Below are 16,299 nucleotides of genomic sequence, written 5' to 3'. Positions count from 1 at the left end.
CCCTGCTCTCGGCCACGGAGCGCGCCTCGGGGCTCAGGCGGCCCGCGGCCCAGGGCGCGGCCTCCGGGCTGGGGCTGGCGCTGCGCGGGGCCCCCGGCGTCCTGCCCGCGGCCTCGCCGGCCCGGCCGTGCTCGCGGCCCTGCGCCCCGGGCTCCTTCTTGGAGAACACGCTGTCCAGCTCGTCCTCCGAGCTGCTGGGCTGCGCCTTCTCTTTGGGCTTTTTCCTTTTGCGACTGGCAGCCGCAAAGATGGAGGTCACCAGCAGCTCCCTGCTGTACTGCTCCCTTCCCGGTCCCCAAGAGCCCTGCGAGGAGACGCAAACACAGAGGCTGTGAGCGCGGGAGCCCGGGGCGTCCCCCAGCCAGCGCTGGCCCCGCAGCAGCCCATGGCTGGGGCCCCGCAGCTCTCCTGACCCCGGCTGGCCTCCCTGGGCTCCCGCAGCGCGCACACTCCCTGCTCTCTCCAGTTCCCTTCGTCTGGCGCTCAGGGTTAAGAGCGAACTGCTGCTCCCGGGGAGCTGAGCTCATACTCCTGGTGGCTGTCCGATGACAGGCGCTGTATCAGAACAGCCCCTCCAGGTCAGGGACCCTCCTTGCCTAAGCCAAGCCCTGTGGGAACTTCTCAGTTTAAGGGGGTCAGTGAGCGGAGGCCTCTCCGTGCACTGGGCCGGGGCAACCTGTGCGCTCCGTTCAAAGGTGCTCACGGAGTGGCTGAGGCCAGGGGCACCAGACACTCGCTGGGTTAGCACACACACTGCTTCAGCAGACGGGCCACACGCACGGGGAGTAACACACAGTGTCTCTCTCTATGGCTATCAGAATCTTAGCCTAGCTTACACTGCGTAAAAACAGGCTGCTGCTTTGGTAACGAGTGAGGAGAGGGAGGCTGGCGGGGTGAGGACGGGGTGGGTGTGCAGGACAGTATCTGCTCCGGCGGGTGGGGGCTCCTGCGGTCACAGCCGTGTGGGCGGGCTGAGTGACTCTCTCTGCCACCAAGAGGCCACCAGCACGGGTGTAGCGGCCGGATACCCACTGCGCCGCAGGAGCAAGGGGCCTCCCACAGGTCCTGGCTGAACATTAGAAGCTTGGGACACTGTTCTAGGTAAAAGAAATGTGACAAGACAGGACTGCATCCTGTGTAGAGAAACAGGACAGTACTGACACGGCTGGGGGATTTGTGTAGACATGCGCACTAGATAAGCTGCATCGCACTCATGTTAGTTTCCCGACTATAGTTACAGGCCAGTGTCTCTACTCTCAGGCGATTGAGGAAAAAAGTGAACAGATACAGACAGATTCCTCGGTGAATTCCGATTTGTCTAAGGGAGCTCTGCGCGCTCTCGTCCTGGGAGGTTTTCGGTATGTGTGAAAAGTTTCAGTGCACACAGTTGGGGTGAGAAGATGACGGCACGCTTCAGGAAGTCCGTTGCCAGCTCTGGTCACTACAGCTCATCTAATTCCTCAGAGCTGTGCAGTGTCTGTGTGGCTGAGAGGAAGGCGGGAGCGTGTATTCCCCATAAGAACTGCAGTAACAGCACCTGCTCCTAAGACGACTGAGGACCTCACAGAGCGCTCTGGCCTCTGCGGCTAACTTCGTGCCGGGGGGGTGGGAGGGCACTGAGCACCATGGGAGGAGGGCGCGGGGGCTCATGATGCTGGACACTGCATTCCCGCCCAGTATTCCTAGATTCGAGAATTAACTTGCCCATCGATTAGACTGTTGATCTGCCGCATCAGACAGCAGGCGGGGATGCACTTTTGTCGCAGCACTAAGCCCCTAACACGCAACCCCCACCCATCCAGATAGTTCCAGGTTACCCGGAACAAGTTACCTTAGATTTTGTTGAGTCACTAGTGGCTGAATCTGTGAAGAGCGAAAGGAAACACAGTCAGTAGTAGCCAGTGTTAACGGCTTTCAACAAACGATGCAAAAACTTATGGGACAGGCACGAGGACACAATGGGAAAGCCAAACTCAAACAAAACCGGAGAACACAGTGGACAGTCGGAGCTCACAAAGATGCCAGCTGCACCACAGAAAGCCCCTGGCATGAAAGGGTGCCGTGGAACCGTAGGCAGGACCAGCTCAGTGACAGGCATGGCAAAGGAGCCCTGCACCCAACAGAAACAGAAACACTGGCGTCGGTTAGGGTTTCTAAGTCTCAACTCGAGCAACAGAGTAGAAGCCTGAAGACCTCCTCAGAACCGTCTTAGGTGCCACATCCTGTATCCGAAACCGATACACGATGTAGGACGGGCAAGCCCGCTGGCTGCCCTCCCTACAGATCGAGACGCTCGTACTGGTCACTGAGGTTGATTTTTGTCAGACTTAAATTTTGCAAGCGTGAGCTGCATGCGAATGGATGGCATTAGGGTAGCCCTGGTTCCGGGTCACCTGCTGGATGACGTAAGCCTTCGACCCCGGTTTCGTATCACTGCAGCCAGGGGTCCGTTTGGCTAGTCTGGTTAAACTGCTACCAGTTTTGCAATTAATATCTATTACCAAGCGCCGTTATGGAAATGGAGCAATGGAGACCATAATTTTTACTGTCTGGCAAAAACTCAGGCTATACAATTATAAAGAGGGTAGGAAGGGGCTAGCGCCGTCCAGTTTAATACCAATTTTTGGAATTTTATCTTTCAACTTGAGGGAAATTGATTGTTCAGAATTGATGAGCTGAGCCCCGTGCCACGCCCCTTTTTTAACACATGGCTAAATGCTTTATGACTGTTAAGAACTGGTGGACCATACCATGCTATTTCTCCTCAGGGTCTGCTTCAGAAATAACAAGAAACAGCAGAAAAACTTTTAAGAAAGTAGTATGGATCTGTTGGCAGTAATCTGAGAGAGACTTTCCACGCAGATCAGCTCTGTCCGCGTTTACAAGAACCGGGGGTTTCTGCAGACAAAGCAGCTACAGTGTGGACAGCAATCGTCCTTCCTCCTACAGTTCCAGCTGTCCATCAGGGACATCACAGAATCCACTAGTGACATTACCGTGTGATAGACTCCTCCCACTTCGCCTGTGCAACGTCAGTATAGAGTTGCCTGTGTCAGTAAGTGCTGAGAAAAACCCTTTAGGACTCAAACAAGAACTAGAGACAAAGGGAGAACATCGTGTCAAACAGCATGCTGATTCGTGCGACAGTCCGGCGGGAGAGGGCGCCATCAAGAGCCTGGGACCGGTCGTACTTAGCCCGGCAGTAGGATGGCAGTAGGAAACAGGAGAGGATAGATGTCACACACAGCCTTGGGCTGTGACAGCTACAGAGGGGACAGCGCTCTGTCCGTGGGACAACAGCGCCCTCAGCAGTTCAGCGTGTGAACTTGCTGCTTGGAGACAGAGCGCCTGGCTCAGGAGCAAAAACCACACGGGCTGTCGCGTAGCCCGTGCCTTCTGCCATCAGGGCAGCCACAGATGCAGCAGCGTTTATCTTTTACCTTGTGATGACTATTACATGGAAACTGTGAATTTTGGAGAAAAAAAAAAAAAACAGAACAGAACAGTGGTTTGCATGCTCTTTCCCCCTATCTCCATTCTGACAAACGTTACAACTCCATGCACTGTCAATGGCTCCACAGTCACGGGAAGATAACTGAGGTCAATCAGAAAAGAAAGATTACTTTTTTGGAAAAACTTAGTAGAAAGGAAAAAAAAAAAAAAAGGAAGACCATCACAGTGAGCTGTGACTGGTGACCGACTCTTGTTGCGCGGGGGTGAACCTGTCGACACCGCCCTGGCGAGAGTTACCTGATGCGTCTCCGGGGGATGCTCCTGTCCTTCCAATGTTGCTGAGTAAATGATCTATGTTTGGCACTGGCTGCGACTCTACTGTGCTTTCCTGCCGTACTGTTGTCTATGGTTAACAAACAAAGATCTCTTCATCATCGCTTCCCAGACAACTCTCTTCAAAATTCAAACAACAGTTAGTGACAGACACGGCCCTGCACGGAGCACCTGTGTTACCCCTTCCGTCAGAGACCTGCTTCCGGGGCGCCAAGCAGACGCCAGCGCACGGAGCGGGGCGGTGCCACTGCTGGAGCAGCAGGTGCTCGCGTCCCAAAGGAAAGAAACTGAGCACACGTGCTGACGGGCGATACTTACAAGTGGTTCCTCGGCGCCCTCTTCCGTGAAAAACCAGTCATGCTGAAAGGCGAAAAGAGAAATGAATCCCCTGAAAGTTAACTATGCAGAAAAGGCAAGTCGTCAGAGGACCCGTAGGTATTTATGGGAAAGCAGCTCCTGTCCCAGCGAGCGCCAGCACACTCACGTGCTGGATGAGCGTCTCCACGATCTTGTACTGGTCCGGCATGTGGGTGACCATGTGCGTCATGTTGTCCTCTGATGTCCGCACCAGAGTTGGACCGAAAACGATGGCCAAATTCCTTGGTTCCATCTGAAAGGCAAGGAGAACACTGGAAAATATCAGGCGTTTTCTTAAGTAGGCTGAAATTTATTTACTTGGGGCCGGCATTGTGCCGTAGTGGGTAAAGCCAGTGCCTGCGACACAGGCATCTCATGTGGGCACTAGTGTGAGTCCCGGCTGCTCCACCTCCCATCCAGCTCCCTGCTAACGCACCGGGAAAGCAGTGGAAGACGGCCCAAGTGCTCGGGCCCCTGCTGCCTACGTGGGAGACCAGGATGGAGCCCCTGGCTTTGGACGAGTCCAGCTCCGGCCACTGTGGCCATTTGAGGAGTGAACCACCAAATGGAAGATTGGTCTCTGCTTCTCTCTCTAAACTCTGCCTTTCTTAAACACACACACACACGCACACACACACAGATTTATTTATTTACTTGAAAGGCAGAGTAACAGGGAGAGGGGGAGAGAGGTGGCGGTGGATTCCATCTGCTGGTTTGCTCCCCAGATGGCAGCAACAGCCAGTCTGGGCCAGGCTCCATCCTGGTCTCCTCCTTGGCCATCCTCCACTGCCTTCCCAAACACATTAGCAGGAAGCTGGATCAGAAGTGCAGCAGCCAGGACTCAAACCAGCATCCCAATGTGGGATGGCATTGGAAGGGGTGGCTTCACCCACTGCACGACAGTGCCAACCCCCAGCCTGACAGACTGACATTTCTGTTGGAGGTTTGGCATTTAATTTCTGACAGGTTCTTCTGGTGGAAAAGAATTTAAAGAAGGGCTGACTGAAGAGAGAACAATGGAATACTTTTCAGTTAGGATTTGCTTATGAAAATCTCTACATAACTTGTTTTCCCTCGGCCCCTGCACCCATATGGGAGATACAAATAAAAGCTGCCGGCTCTCGCCAAGAACTGGCCTTTCTGGCCACATGAGGAGTGAAACAGTGGATGGAAAATCTTGTTCTCTTTCAAAATGAATAAATAAATCTTTTTTTTTTTTTTTTTTGACAGGCAGAGTGGACAGTGAGAGAGAGAGACAGAGAGAAAGGTCTTCCTTTGCCGTTGGTTCACCCTCCAATGGCCGCGCTGATCCGATGGCAGGAGCCAGGAGCCAGGTGCTTTTCCTGGTCTCCCATGGGGTGCAGGGCCCAAGCACTTGGGCCATCCTCCACTGCACTCCCTGGCCACAGCAGAGAGCTGGCCTGGAAGAGGGGCAACCGGGACAGAATCCGGCGCCCCTACCGGGACTAGAACCCGGTGTGCCGGCGCCGCTAGGCGGAGGATTAGCCTAGTGAGCTGCGGCGCCGGCAATAAATCTTATATATACATATATAGGGGCTGGCACTGTGGTATAGTAGGCTAAACCTCCACTTGCAGTGCCAGCATCCTATATGGGTTCCAGTTCGAGTCCCGGCTGATCCAGCTCTTTGCTACAGCCTGGGAAAGCAGTAGAAGATGGCCCAAGTGCTTGGACCCCTGCACCCATGTGGGAAACCCGGAAGAAGCTCCTGGCTTTGGCTCAGCCCAGCTCTGGCCATTGTGATCATGTGGGGTGTGAACCAGCAGATGGAAGACCTTTCTCCTTGTCTGTAACTCTGACTCTAAAATAAATAAGAAATAATTTTAAAAAAGATGACAAGCATCCAGAGGCTGACAGAGTGGGTTAGGCTACCACCTGTGACACTGGCATCCTGAATGGAAGGCAGGTTTGAGACCCAGCCTCCCTGCTAATGGGCCTGGGAAGGCAGTGAGGCGGGCCAGGTGCTTGGGCCCTGCACCCCCGTGGGAGAAGAGGATGAGCTCTTGGCTTCAATCTGGCTCTGCCCCAGCAGTTGCAGACATTTGGAGAGTGAACAGTCTCTGTCACTTGTCAAGTTAATAAAATTAATCCTTAAAGAATAATTAATAAACCCAAATGTCTGTAATTTTTTGGCCCATTTCTGCTTTAACCAAACCTGAAGCTCTTTGCCTAGCTTTGTGACTTACCTGCTTGTACACCTATTTCCATGATACTTTGCATTCTTCATATATCAGAGGTTTAAATGTTTTAATCTCCTGTTACAGTGTCTGGTACAGTATTTTGAACTTAGGATCTGACTCATCAATTCTAAACACATTTGTGGGCAGGGGGAGGAACCCAAACCAATAAAAAACAACACCCGGGGAAGCACACTCCTGGCCTCCTGGAAGGCTGCACTCCACCGCACGTCCAGCAGCAGTCCCTCCCCGGAACCAGAAGGGCTGCTTGGCTATTGAATGAGGGATGCCCTCCAGCTAGAAAACCACCCTTTTACAACCTGGAATGACCTGAGATTTAGGCAACAGGCATCGGTGACCCAAGGAAGTTGTGGGGGGGACGACAAACTACAACATACTGACCAAAAATAACGTGAGACGCTGGCTGGATATTGATTTACACAGCTGCAAAAGACTTTTTTTTTTTTTTACAGGCAGAGTGGACAGAGAGAAAGGTCTTCCTTTGCCATTGGTTCACCCTCCAATGGCCGCCGCAGCCGGCGCGCTGCGGCCGGCACACCGCGCTGATCCGAAGGCAGGAGCCAGGTGCTTCTCCTGGTCTCCCATGGGGTGCAGGGCCCAAGCACTTGGGCCATCCTCCACTGCACTCCCTGGCCACAGCAGAGAGCTGGCCTGGAAGAGGGGCAACCGGGACAGAATCCGGTGTCCCGACCGGGACTAGAACCTGGTGTGCCGGCGCCGCAAGGTGGAAGATTAGCCTAGTGAGCCGCGGCACTGGCCCAAAAGACTTTTATACTCAAGAAAAGCTGAACGTGGTGCCTGCGTCGTGGCCCATTGGGCTAGGCGGCCACTGTGACACTGGCATCCCAGTGTCACATCCTGAGTCTCAGCTGCTCTGGTCCTGACCCAGCTCCCTGCTGGGAAGAAGATGTTATTTTTCACTGTCTACTATTTGATGCTTTTTGCCTGTTGTTATCATGAGCATATGTTATCTAATGATACATGGCTGAAAAACCCAGCACAGAATTTCTGACCTAGCTGGTTAACAGTAAACACAAGCATCTTTTTAAAACGCTGACCCCTGGGGCGGGCACTTCACTTAGCAGTGAACACAGCCCTGTTCCACGGTCACGTTCCTGGACGGGTTCCCAGCTCCGGGTCCTGAGGCAGCGTGTACTGTCTCCAGTGCTGAAGTCCTGCCACCAGGTAGAGGCAAGACTGAATTCCTGTCTCCCAGCCCTGGGCTGGCCAAACCCTGGCTGTTGTGGGCATCCGGGACATGAACCAGTGGGTGGAGCTGGCTGTCTACCTGTCTCTCTGCCTCACAGATACTTTTTTTAAAAAATGCTAACAACTGGTATTTTGGAACCCTTAGCTTTTAGGAGCAATCAAGGCCTTTTTGGTGAATCAAACTTTTAAAGAATTTTTATTTGAGAAACAGAGTGAGCGCCCATCAGCTTACTCTTCAAATGCCAACAAAGTCCAGGGCCAAAGCTGGAGCCACAGCCCAAGTCTCCCACACGAGTGGCAAGAGTGCAATTAGGTGCCTACTGCTTCCCAGGTCTGCGGCAGCAGGGAGCTGGGAAGTGAACCCAGGTACCTGGCTGTGGGAGGAGGGCACATGAATCACCAGGCTGAACACCCCTGCCCTGTGAACCCACCGCTGACTATCTGGCATGAAACACTGAAGCTTGTCTGTTAAAATAAAGCCATTTCTGGGGCCGGCGCTGTGGCGTTATGGGCAAAACCACCACCTACAGTGCCGGCATCCCATATGGGTGCTGGTTCGAGTCCCAGCTGCTCCACTTTCAATCCAGCTCTCTGCTATGGCCTGGGAGAGCAGTAGATGATGGCCCAAGTCCTTGGGCCCCTGCACCCGCGTGGGAGACCTGCAAGAAGCTCCTGGCTTCGGATTGGCCCAGCTCCAGCCATTGTAGCCATTTGAGGAGTGAACCAGCGGATGGAAGACCTCTCTCTCTGTGTAACTCTTTCAAATAAATAAATAAATCTTTAAAAAAAAAATCAAGCCCATTTCTTCAACACACACTTCACCTACCTTATTTTTTTCTGAATTTTCTGCCACTGTCTTCAGATGAGCCGAAAGAAACTTAAGTGTTTCATAATGATGTTCGGGCAAATCATGAATCTGAAACACAGCAGTTTCGAGATAGATTTACCTGCTGAATTCTAGTTGTACTTCCAAATATATAAAATAGTACCTACTAGTCTTTTCAATGTTTTCAGACGATCAAGAGGATCTTCTTTGCGATTGGCTTCAATGAAATCGGCGTATTTATCTGACAACAACAGCAAGAATAAGGGAAAAATGTATCTTAAGTGGCTTAGGGGAACGGAGTAGTTTTCCTTTAAGGCTCAATTTTAAATCACGACAAGAAAAATAACGCAGGGCAGACTCCCAACTGCCTCTGCACAGTAAATCTCTAAAACTTGACGTTTCGAGCTGTGGTGTTTAATGGTCCTCTACGCTTTGTTAACAAACGGCAGGACGTTCGCTGAGGTTCGAGGCTCCTGATGGAGCCGTGCTGCGCCTGCGTGTCCACGCTGCCTGTCTGTCCTTCCTCCACTCCCCAGAAACACCGAGGACAATGCTTTCCATGGCCAACAGTGGGCTTTCCCGAGGGAACACTTCTCGCTTAAGATGTTACTTCCACCTTACCACAATAAGGTCTTGACTGAAAGCAGTAACGTGGCTTTCACTTGCTTGCAAACATGGATGAACTGGATAGTGTTTATTTTACTCAACCTAAATAACACTTTAGAAACTAGTTTTTGGGGGCCGGCATCCGGGACACCGGCAACGCAGGTCACACAGCGAGTTTGCGACTCGGCCGCTCCACTTCCAACCCAGCTTCCTGGCGTTATAGCCCAAGTGCTTGGGGCCCTGCCACCTCCGTGGACTTTAGCCTGGCCCAGACTTGGCTGTTGCAGCCATTTGGGGAATAAACCAGCAGATGGAATATCTGTCTCTGCCTTTTAAATAAATCTTAAAAACACAACTATTTTTCATCAAAATTTAAAAGAAGTAAAAACCCAAATGACAACCAGTACTACATAACTAGGCTTCTAAGATAAGTAAGAACGGAACTAAACCTCCCGTTGCCTTCTGCAGAAGCGTTTTCCCTTGGTTCCACCCGATACCCCGTGGCTGTCCAACGGCCCTGCTTTGAGCCACCTGCGCAGGTAGGTGCCTGCCCCAGGAGCCGACTCACCGTTTGTGAAGAGAGGCTCCGGGAGTTTTCTGAAGAATGACTTCAGTAAGCTGCTGATCACATTCAAGTCTCGCCATTTCTAGGTGTGCAGAACAGAAACAGCATTTCTGTAGTCAGTCCCACAGAAGGCAGGGTCGGGGGAGCCCGAGTGACCGATCCAAACAGCCCAGCGAACTCACATCGTCTTGGATGTCGATGTCGGCCATCCCCTTGTTGAGCTCCTCCTGCATACTGGAGATGGCGGCGTTATTCCCGGGAACTCTGTAAATACCTGTATACTCGAGACCTCGTTCTTCAACTAATTTGCAACATATGTCAACGATTAATGGGATATACTGTAAAAGAAGAAACAAACCTCTGATTTAACACAGTGCCGAGTGTGGGGAGCAGCCCGGACTAGACTGTTACTGGAATTAAGACTTATTCTATGCATCTGCTCTCCCACAATATGGCGCTGGGAGAGAAGTAAACAGCTTCCGCACAGCTGCCTCCAGTTCAACCAATTAACTGTAGGACTTGCTCCTGATTGGAGGAGAGCAGCGTACTTGGCGTGTGGGCAGCCGAGTTAGGATTGGCGGAAGAGGACTATAAAGGAGGAGAGACGGCACGCACCAGGAACATCTATGGGGAACATCTAAGGGAACCCGTGCAGCCCCCGAGAGAACCGGCCGGCGGTGTGCTGCTCCCCTGCGGAAGTGGGGAATGCGGCCAGGGGGAACTGCCCTTCCACGGAGGTGGAAGGGATAGTAGCCAACCCGGGAAGAACCAGCAGCAAACCCGGGGAGGGCCGAGCAGACAGAAAGAACAGCGCAGGGTCCTGTGTCGTTCCTCCACGAAGAGGGGGAGCGACATAATGGTGCCGTGACTCGGATTAGGAAACCTAGGTCGGATAGCAAACTTAGGAGGGAAGAAACGGGAAGAAATGGGCTAATATCGGAGAGAGAGACTAGCAAACAGCCTAGGGAAAAGCCGGACGAAAAAGGAGCCGGAAGAAGTTATTGAAAGCCTAGGCATAGATTCGGATACGGACTACGGGGGGAAGCTGGGAGAAATCTCTAAGGTCGAAAGCGAAAGTGAAAGCTAGAACAAACAGACTCGGATGCGGACTGTGGGGAGAGGCCAGGAGAAATGAGGGAGGAATATCGTTGGAGGAAAGCTTGGGGAAACATACCGGGTAGAGAAAAATGTTAGGGAAATTGAAGCCGCGGGGGGCAGGCCGAGGCGGAAACGGAAGCCACTTTGGGGTTCTCAAGTTAGTCCGGGAATAGGGGGCGAAAAGTTGAAACCAGAAGCTGAAACGTGAGCCAGGTTGGGATCCGTCTGATTAGCCCGGGGAGCAAAGGACGGGAAGCCAAACCGTGGGGCGGAGACGTACGCTGGGTTGAATTCGCCAGGCTAGCCCGGGGAACTTAGATTGAATCCTAGTGGCGGACACGTAAGCTACGCTGTGTTACTCGCGGAAGCCGCCGCGTGCAGAGAGAGCACGGGGCGTGAATAGATAGGGAACGGGGCTGGCGTAGGCCGTGGTTCAGACGCGAAAGGGTTAAGCGTGGAGACCGCGGAGTGCACGAAGCCGAGCTGCGCAAAGCCGGGAAGCTGCGCAGATGAGAGAGGCGCGCGGGCTGAAGCGGCGCAGAGCCGGGAACCCGCCGGCGGGGCGAGGTGCCGGAAAGCCGCAGGGATAAGAGAAACAGAAGTTTAGAAGTAAAGTGAGAAAAATAGGAATGCTGGAAGATAGAAGTAAAATGGGAGAAATAGGAATGCCCGGAGATAGAGAAATAGAGAAATAAAAAGGCCTCCCTACAACACTGCAATGTGAGAGCTTGGATTCGGTCTGCCTAATCAAGTGAGGCGATGAGCACCTGCGGGCAGCTAGCAGCTTATGCGCCGCAGGTCACCGAAGACAGGCACGAATTAACATCAGTAAGGCTTCCCCACAATACAACAATATTAAGCTTGGATTCGGTCTGCCTGATTTAAGGCGGTAAGCGCCAGCAAGCAGCTCGACCAGAGTATGAGCTGCAGGTCACCGAAGATAGGCACGAACCAACACTAATAAGTCTCCCCCACAATAAGGCAATGAGAAGGCTTGGATTCGGTTTGCCTGATAGGTCTTGTAAGTCCCCTGCAGGCAGAGCAGAGCATGCGCTGCAGGGCACCGAACACAGGCACGCATCAGCGCCTAAAAACCTCCTCACAATGGCGAAGAGAGGACCCGGATTCGGTTTTCCTGATTGATAGGACTTGTAAGAGCCTGTGGCAACTCTAGCAAGTAGAGCAGAGTGTGTGCCGCGGGACACCGAAGACAGGCGCGTATCAACGCCAAAAAATAAAAAGAAAGGGGGATCTGTGGGGAGCAGCCCGGACTAGACTGTTACTGGAATTAAGACTTATTCTATGCATCTGCTCTCCCACAATATGGCGCTGGGAGAGAAGTAAACAGCTTCCGCACAGCTGCCTCCAGTTCAACCAATTAACTGTAGGACTTGCTCCTGATTGGAGGAGAGCAGCGTACTTGGCGTGTGGGCAGCCGAGTTAGGATTGGCGGAAGAGGACTATAAAGGAGGAGAGACGGCACGCACCAGGAACATCTATGGGGAACATCTAAGGGAACCCGTGCAGCCCCCGAGAGAACCGGCCGGCGGTGTGCTGCTCCCCTGCGGAAGTGGGGAATGCGGCCAGGGGGAACTGCCCTTCCACGGAGGTGGAAGGGATAGTAGCCAACCCGGGAAGAACCAGCAGCAAACCCGGGGAGGGCCGAGCAGACAGAAAGAACAGCGCAGGGTCCTGTGTCGTTCCTCCACGAAGAGGGGGAGCGACAGCCGAGGCTCATCTTTAGTGAATAGCTGCACATCACAGGTAAAAGTCCCTTTTCCTCCAAGAGGAGGGAACAGATACGGGGCTGTGTGTAATAGAGAGAGAGAGAGAGAAAGAGAGAGAGAGAGAGTAAGGAGTACAGACTGCAGAACAGGAGCTGCATTAAGCCAGCAGGTGGTAGCTGAGACAGTGGGAAGAGACTGCCCAAGCCAAGACAGAGAGAAGGCCCCTCAGGGGCGCGGTGGGCTAAGGAAGAAAGAAAAGCAAACAGTTCAGTGGGATCAGGTCGGGAATCGGACGAGGGGGCGAAACCAATCAAGTCCTGATAGGAATCCTAACGAGGCTGCTACACACACACACACCCACACACACAGGTAAGTGGATTAAACTTCTCATCCTTGTTTCAAGACGCGTACTGACCTTTCCCGATACATTGCTAGTGGTAGCCTAATTATCCTATCTCAGCATCAGTGTATTGGGATAAAGCGTCACGGATACAATCACTCAGCACACACTTGGAGTAGCTCAGGCTTGCTACCCAGGCTCTGGGGTCTGGCAGGCTGTCTCCCCCAGTCCTCCTGCAGCTAGACCCGGCGGCCTGGCGTCTCCTACCCGATTCGTGTGGGCTGGCGGGCAGTCGTCCAGGCGGACCCCGAAGGTCCCTGTAGCAGCCGGCTTCTTCCTCCTCCCGATCTGGGGAATGCCCCTTATCCACATGCCCCTGTCTTTGGGGGGACTGGTATCATCTTTTGGTCATTATGCAAAATAAAACAAGACAAAAACAGGAGGGCTTAAATCATGACTTTAAAAATCTCTTGCTGTGGGATACATCCCATAACTCAGTGCTGGTTCAAGGCCCCTCCCTCCCTGCTGATGTGCCTGGGAAGGCAGGGGAGGAAGGCCCAAGTTCCAGGCTCCTGGCTTCGGCCTGGCCCAGCCCCACCCTAGCCACTGTGGTCATTTGGGAGGAACCAGAGGATGGAAGATCTCCAACTCTGCCTTTCAAATAAGTAAACAAAACCCTTTATCAATGCTCACATAAATCTCAGTCCCATAACCTCAAGCTCCCCTAACAGGGCGCCCCTCCTGATATAATCCGTTCCTCACCCATTTATCATCTGTGTCCCATGATTTTCTTTTAGAAAGAGCAAAAATACAGAATCAGAGGGTCGTGTGCATAGTAAGATTTTTGAATACTGTCTATTCATCTTTGTTTATTTGAAAGGCACGGTGACAGCAGATTTTCCGTCCACTGGTTCACCCCCAAATGCCCACCACAGCTGGAGCTGGGCCAGGCTGAAGTCAGGAGTCAGGAGCGCCATCCGGGTCTCCCGCGTGGGTGGCCGGACTCGGTACTTGAGCTCCCAGGTGCTCTGGCGGGGAGCTGAGGAGGTGGAGCCAGGCTTGACCCCAGACATCCCAACGTGGGGATCTGGGAGGCAGGCATCCCAAGGGCCAGCTCAGCCTGCCCCCCTGGAACGAGATTCTTAGCAACAGGAAAAGGGTTGGCCTGTTTCAACAGGACAGCACCTGGCTCCTCTGTGTAGTTTATATTTGTGTGGTCTCTTACGTAAGGGTTGCGTTTTCCTTTCCTTTCTCCTTACTGTAGAGACCGGAGGCACCTGGGCGTCACCTCTGGGAAAGGCCCAGTTAGCCTAGCCCAGGCCTGCAGTGGCCTCTGGGCTGGGTCTGTGACTGGAGAAGACACGGGCACGGCTTTCAAATCCCAACTCCCATCTCCCAGGGGCCGCCGCCACGGCTCAGTACCTTTACCGAGAAGCTTCCTCTCCGGCTCCTCTTTGGGGGAGTGCGGGCTCTGGGTCTTTGGCTCTGATTTAGCACCAAGCAGAGTCTGCCTGAGGCTGAGGCTCTGGCGAGGGGTTTTTGGCAACTGTTCTGCTTTGCTGTGGACAGAAGCGCACACGTCTTCACGATTCCCTCTTTCATGAGCAGAGGCGCTGCGGGCAGGAGGGGCGGGACGCTCACCTCATGAGGCTGTTATACTCCTTTATTCTCCGACTGATGAGGTCCCTGTTGGTCACGCCCGTGTCCTGTGGAGGGAGCAGACGGTAACACTGGTCAGCTCTCAGCCTACAGAGGCGACCTGTGCGTGCACAGCTTTCCGCTGTACTCCTGGTCCTTGCAGTGCGATCGCCATCGCCCGCTCCCGGGTTTCGGCTGCGATCACCGTGCCACGTGCCAGGGCTCCCACGCGCCTCCCCCCACTGCCAAGTCTTCTGCTCTGTGCACAACTTAGACGAGCTCCAGCAAGTAACAAGTGCTGACTATTTATCGATCTTAATGAATGACAGCACAGCAGAGAGTTTTCCCCTCACGAATACAAGAAATAACCGTCAGCATTTGCAAATACCACTGAGTAAAAGTGACAAACCACTGCCAGAACTTATGAATGGACCGGCGCCACGGCTCACTAGGCTAATCCTCCGCCTGCAGTGCTGGCACTCTGGGTTCTAGTCCTGGCTGGGGCAACGGTTCTGTCCCGGTTGCTCCTCTTCCAGTCCAGATCTCTGCTGTGGCCCGGGAGGGCAGTGGAGGATGGCCCAAGTGCTTGGGCCCCTGCACCCGCATGGGAGACCAGGAGGAAGCACCTGGCTCCTGGCTTTGGATTGGCGCAGCGCCGGCTGTAGCGGCCATTTGGGGGGTGAACCAATGGAAGGAAGACCTTTTTCTCTCTCTGTCTAACTCTGCCTGTCAAATAAATAAGTAAGTAAATAAGAACTTATGAACGGCTAATCTGCAGGGACAGCGATATTCAGAGTCAGTTCGAATCTTAAGTGGCAGTTAGGTTATCAGAGTGGAAAAGCTTCACAAAATTTTTAAACTTAGGTTAACCTTTAAAAAAATTAATTTGTTCATTTGAGAAGTGGAGTTACAGAGAGGGAGAAGGAGAGGCAGAGGTGGGGACAGACAAGTCTTCCATCCGCTGGTTCACTCCCCAAAAGGCCAGGCCAAAGCCAGGAGCCAGCAGCTTCACCTGGGTTTCCCAGAGTAGGGGCCTGAGCACTGGGCCATCCTCCACGGCTTTCCCAGGTGCATTAGCAGGGAGCTGGATCGGAAGTGGCGCAGCCAGGACTCAAACTGGCACCCACATGGGATGCTGGTGCTGTTGCTGCAGGTGGCAGCTTAACCTGTTAGGCCACAGTGCCGGCTCCTGCAGGTTAACTTTTATGTTATTTGATAAACATAGAATTTACCCTAAAGTGGTCATTTTTCTTTCAAGTACACACTGGCAAGTGTCCTCAATTTTTTTAAATTTTTTTAAGATTTTTATTTATTTATTTGACAGCTAGAGTTACAGATAGTGAGAGAGAGACAGAGAGAAAGGTCTTCCTTCCATTGGTTCACTCCCCAAATGGCTGCCACAGCCGGAGCTACACCAATCTGAAGCCAGGAGCCAGGTGCTTCCTCCTGGTCTCCCATGCGGGTGCAGGGCCCAAGCACTTGGGCCATCCTCCACTGCACTCCCGGGCCACAGCAGAGAGCCGGGTTGGAAGAGGAGCAACCGGGACTAGAACCCTGCGCCCATATTGGATGCCAGCACCACAGGTGGAGGATTAACCTAATGTGCCACTATGCCGGCCCCATGAGTCCTCAATTTTTAACTTGTCTCTTTGACTATAATGAATGCTAATACAGTTCACTAAGAACTTTGGAGCAAAACAATATTGAATTTAAATGGAATCTTTCAACCTAGCAGCTGGAGTCCTATAGTTAAGATTTAGAATCAGAGTGCCTGGATTTGCTCTCTGCTGTGGCCTGGGAAAGCAGCAGAAGATGGCCCAAGTCCTTGGGACCCTGCACCCGCATGGGAGACCTAGAAGAGGCTCCTGGCTTTGGATTGGCACAGCTCCGGTCATTGCGGCCAACTGGGGAGTGAACCAGCGAATGGAAG

At 53.0% G+C, this 16,299-nt stretch overlaps 1 protein-coding gene across 5 annotated transcripts in view; it reads right to left on the bottom strand.

The window, feature by feature from the left end:
• Positions 1 to 218: 218 nt before the first annotated feature.
• Positions 219 to 16,299, bottom strand: part of ARHGAP21 (Rho GTPase activating protein 21) — a 152,938-nt gene continuing 136,857 nt past the window's right edge. The window contains exons 15-27 of one of the 5 annotated variants that reach the window (XR_007909763.3): positions 14,373 to 14,437; positions 14,154 to 14,290; positions 12,999 to 13,132; positions 9,749 to 9,904; positions 9,570 to 9,648; positions 8,563 to 8,636; positions 8,396 to 8,485; positions 4,271 to 4,396; positions 4,105 to 4,146; positions 3,751 to 3,856; positions 2,751 to 3,022; positions 1,832 to 1,863; positions 219 to 304 (exon numbers count right to left, since the gene is read on the bottom strand). Coding sequence is in view for 3 of the 5 variants with exons in the window: in XM_089312453.1 (XP_089168579.1) it covers positions 2,755 to 2,774; positions 3,751 to 3,856; positions 4,105 to 4,146; positions 4,271 to 4,396; positions 8,396 to 8,485; positions 8,563 to 8,636; positions 9,570 to 9,648; positions 9,749 to 9,904; positions 12,999 to 13,132; positions 14,154 to 14,290; positions 14,373 to 14,437 (1,029 nt within the window). In the remaining 2 variants the exon portion in view is untranslated. Of the gene's footprint in view, positions 305 to 1,831; positions 1,864 to 2,750; positions 3,023 to 3,750; positions 3,907 to 4,104; positions 4,147 to 4,270; positions 4,397 to 8,395; positions 8,486 to 8,562; positions 8,637 to 9,569; positions 9,649 to 9,748; positions 9,905 to 12,998; positions 13,133 to 14,153; positions 14,291 to 14,372; positions 14,438 to 16,299 lie in introns of those variants that run through there. The other 4 variants (XM_089312453.1, XM_089312454.1, XR_016219907.1 and 1 more) reach the window with 4 other exon arrangements.

Source organism: Oryctolagus cuniculus, chromosome 13 (assembly GCF_051225735.1).
Source record: "Oryctolagus cuniculus isolate XC-2025 breed Fujian yellow rabbit chromosome 13, ASM5122573v1, whole genome shotgun sequence".
NCBI lineage: Eukaryota > Metazoa > Chordata > Mammalia > Lagomorpha > Leporidae > Oryctolagus > Oryctolagus cuniculus.
Note: the sequence above shows the minus strand (reverse complement) of the source record. Positions and strands in the feature narration are given on the sequence as shown.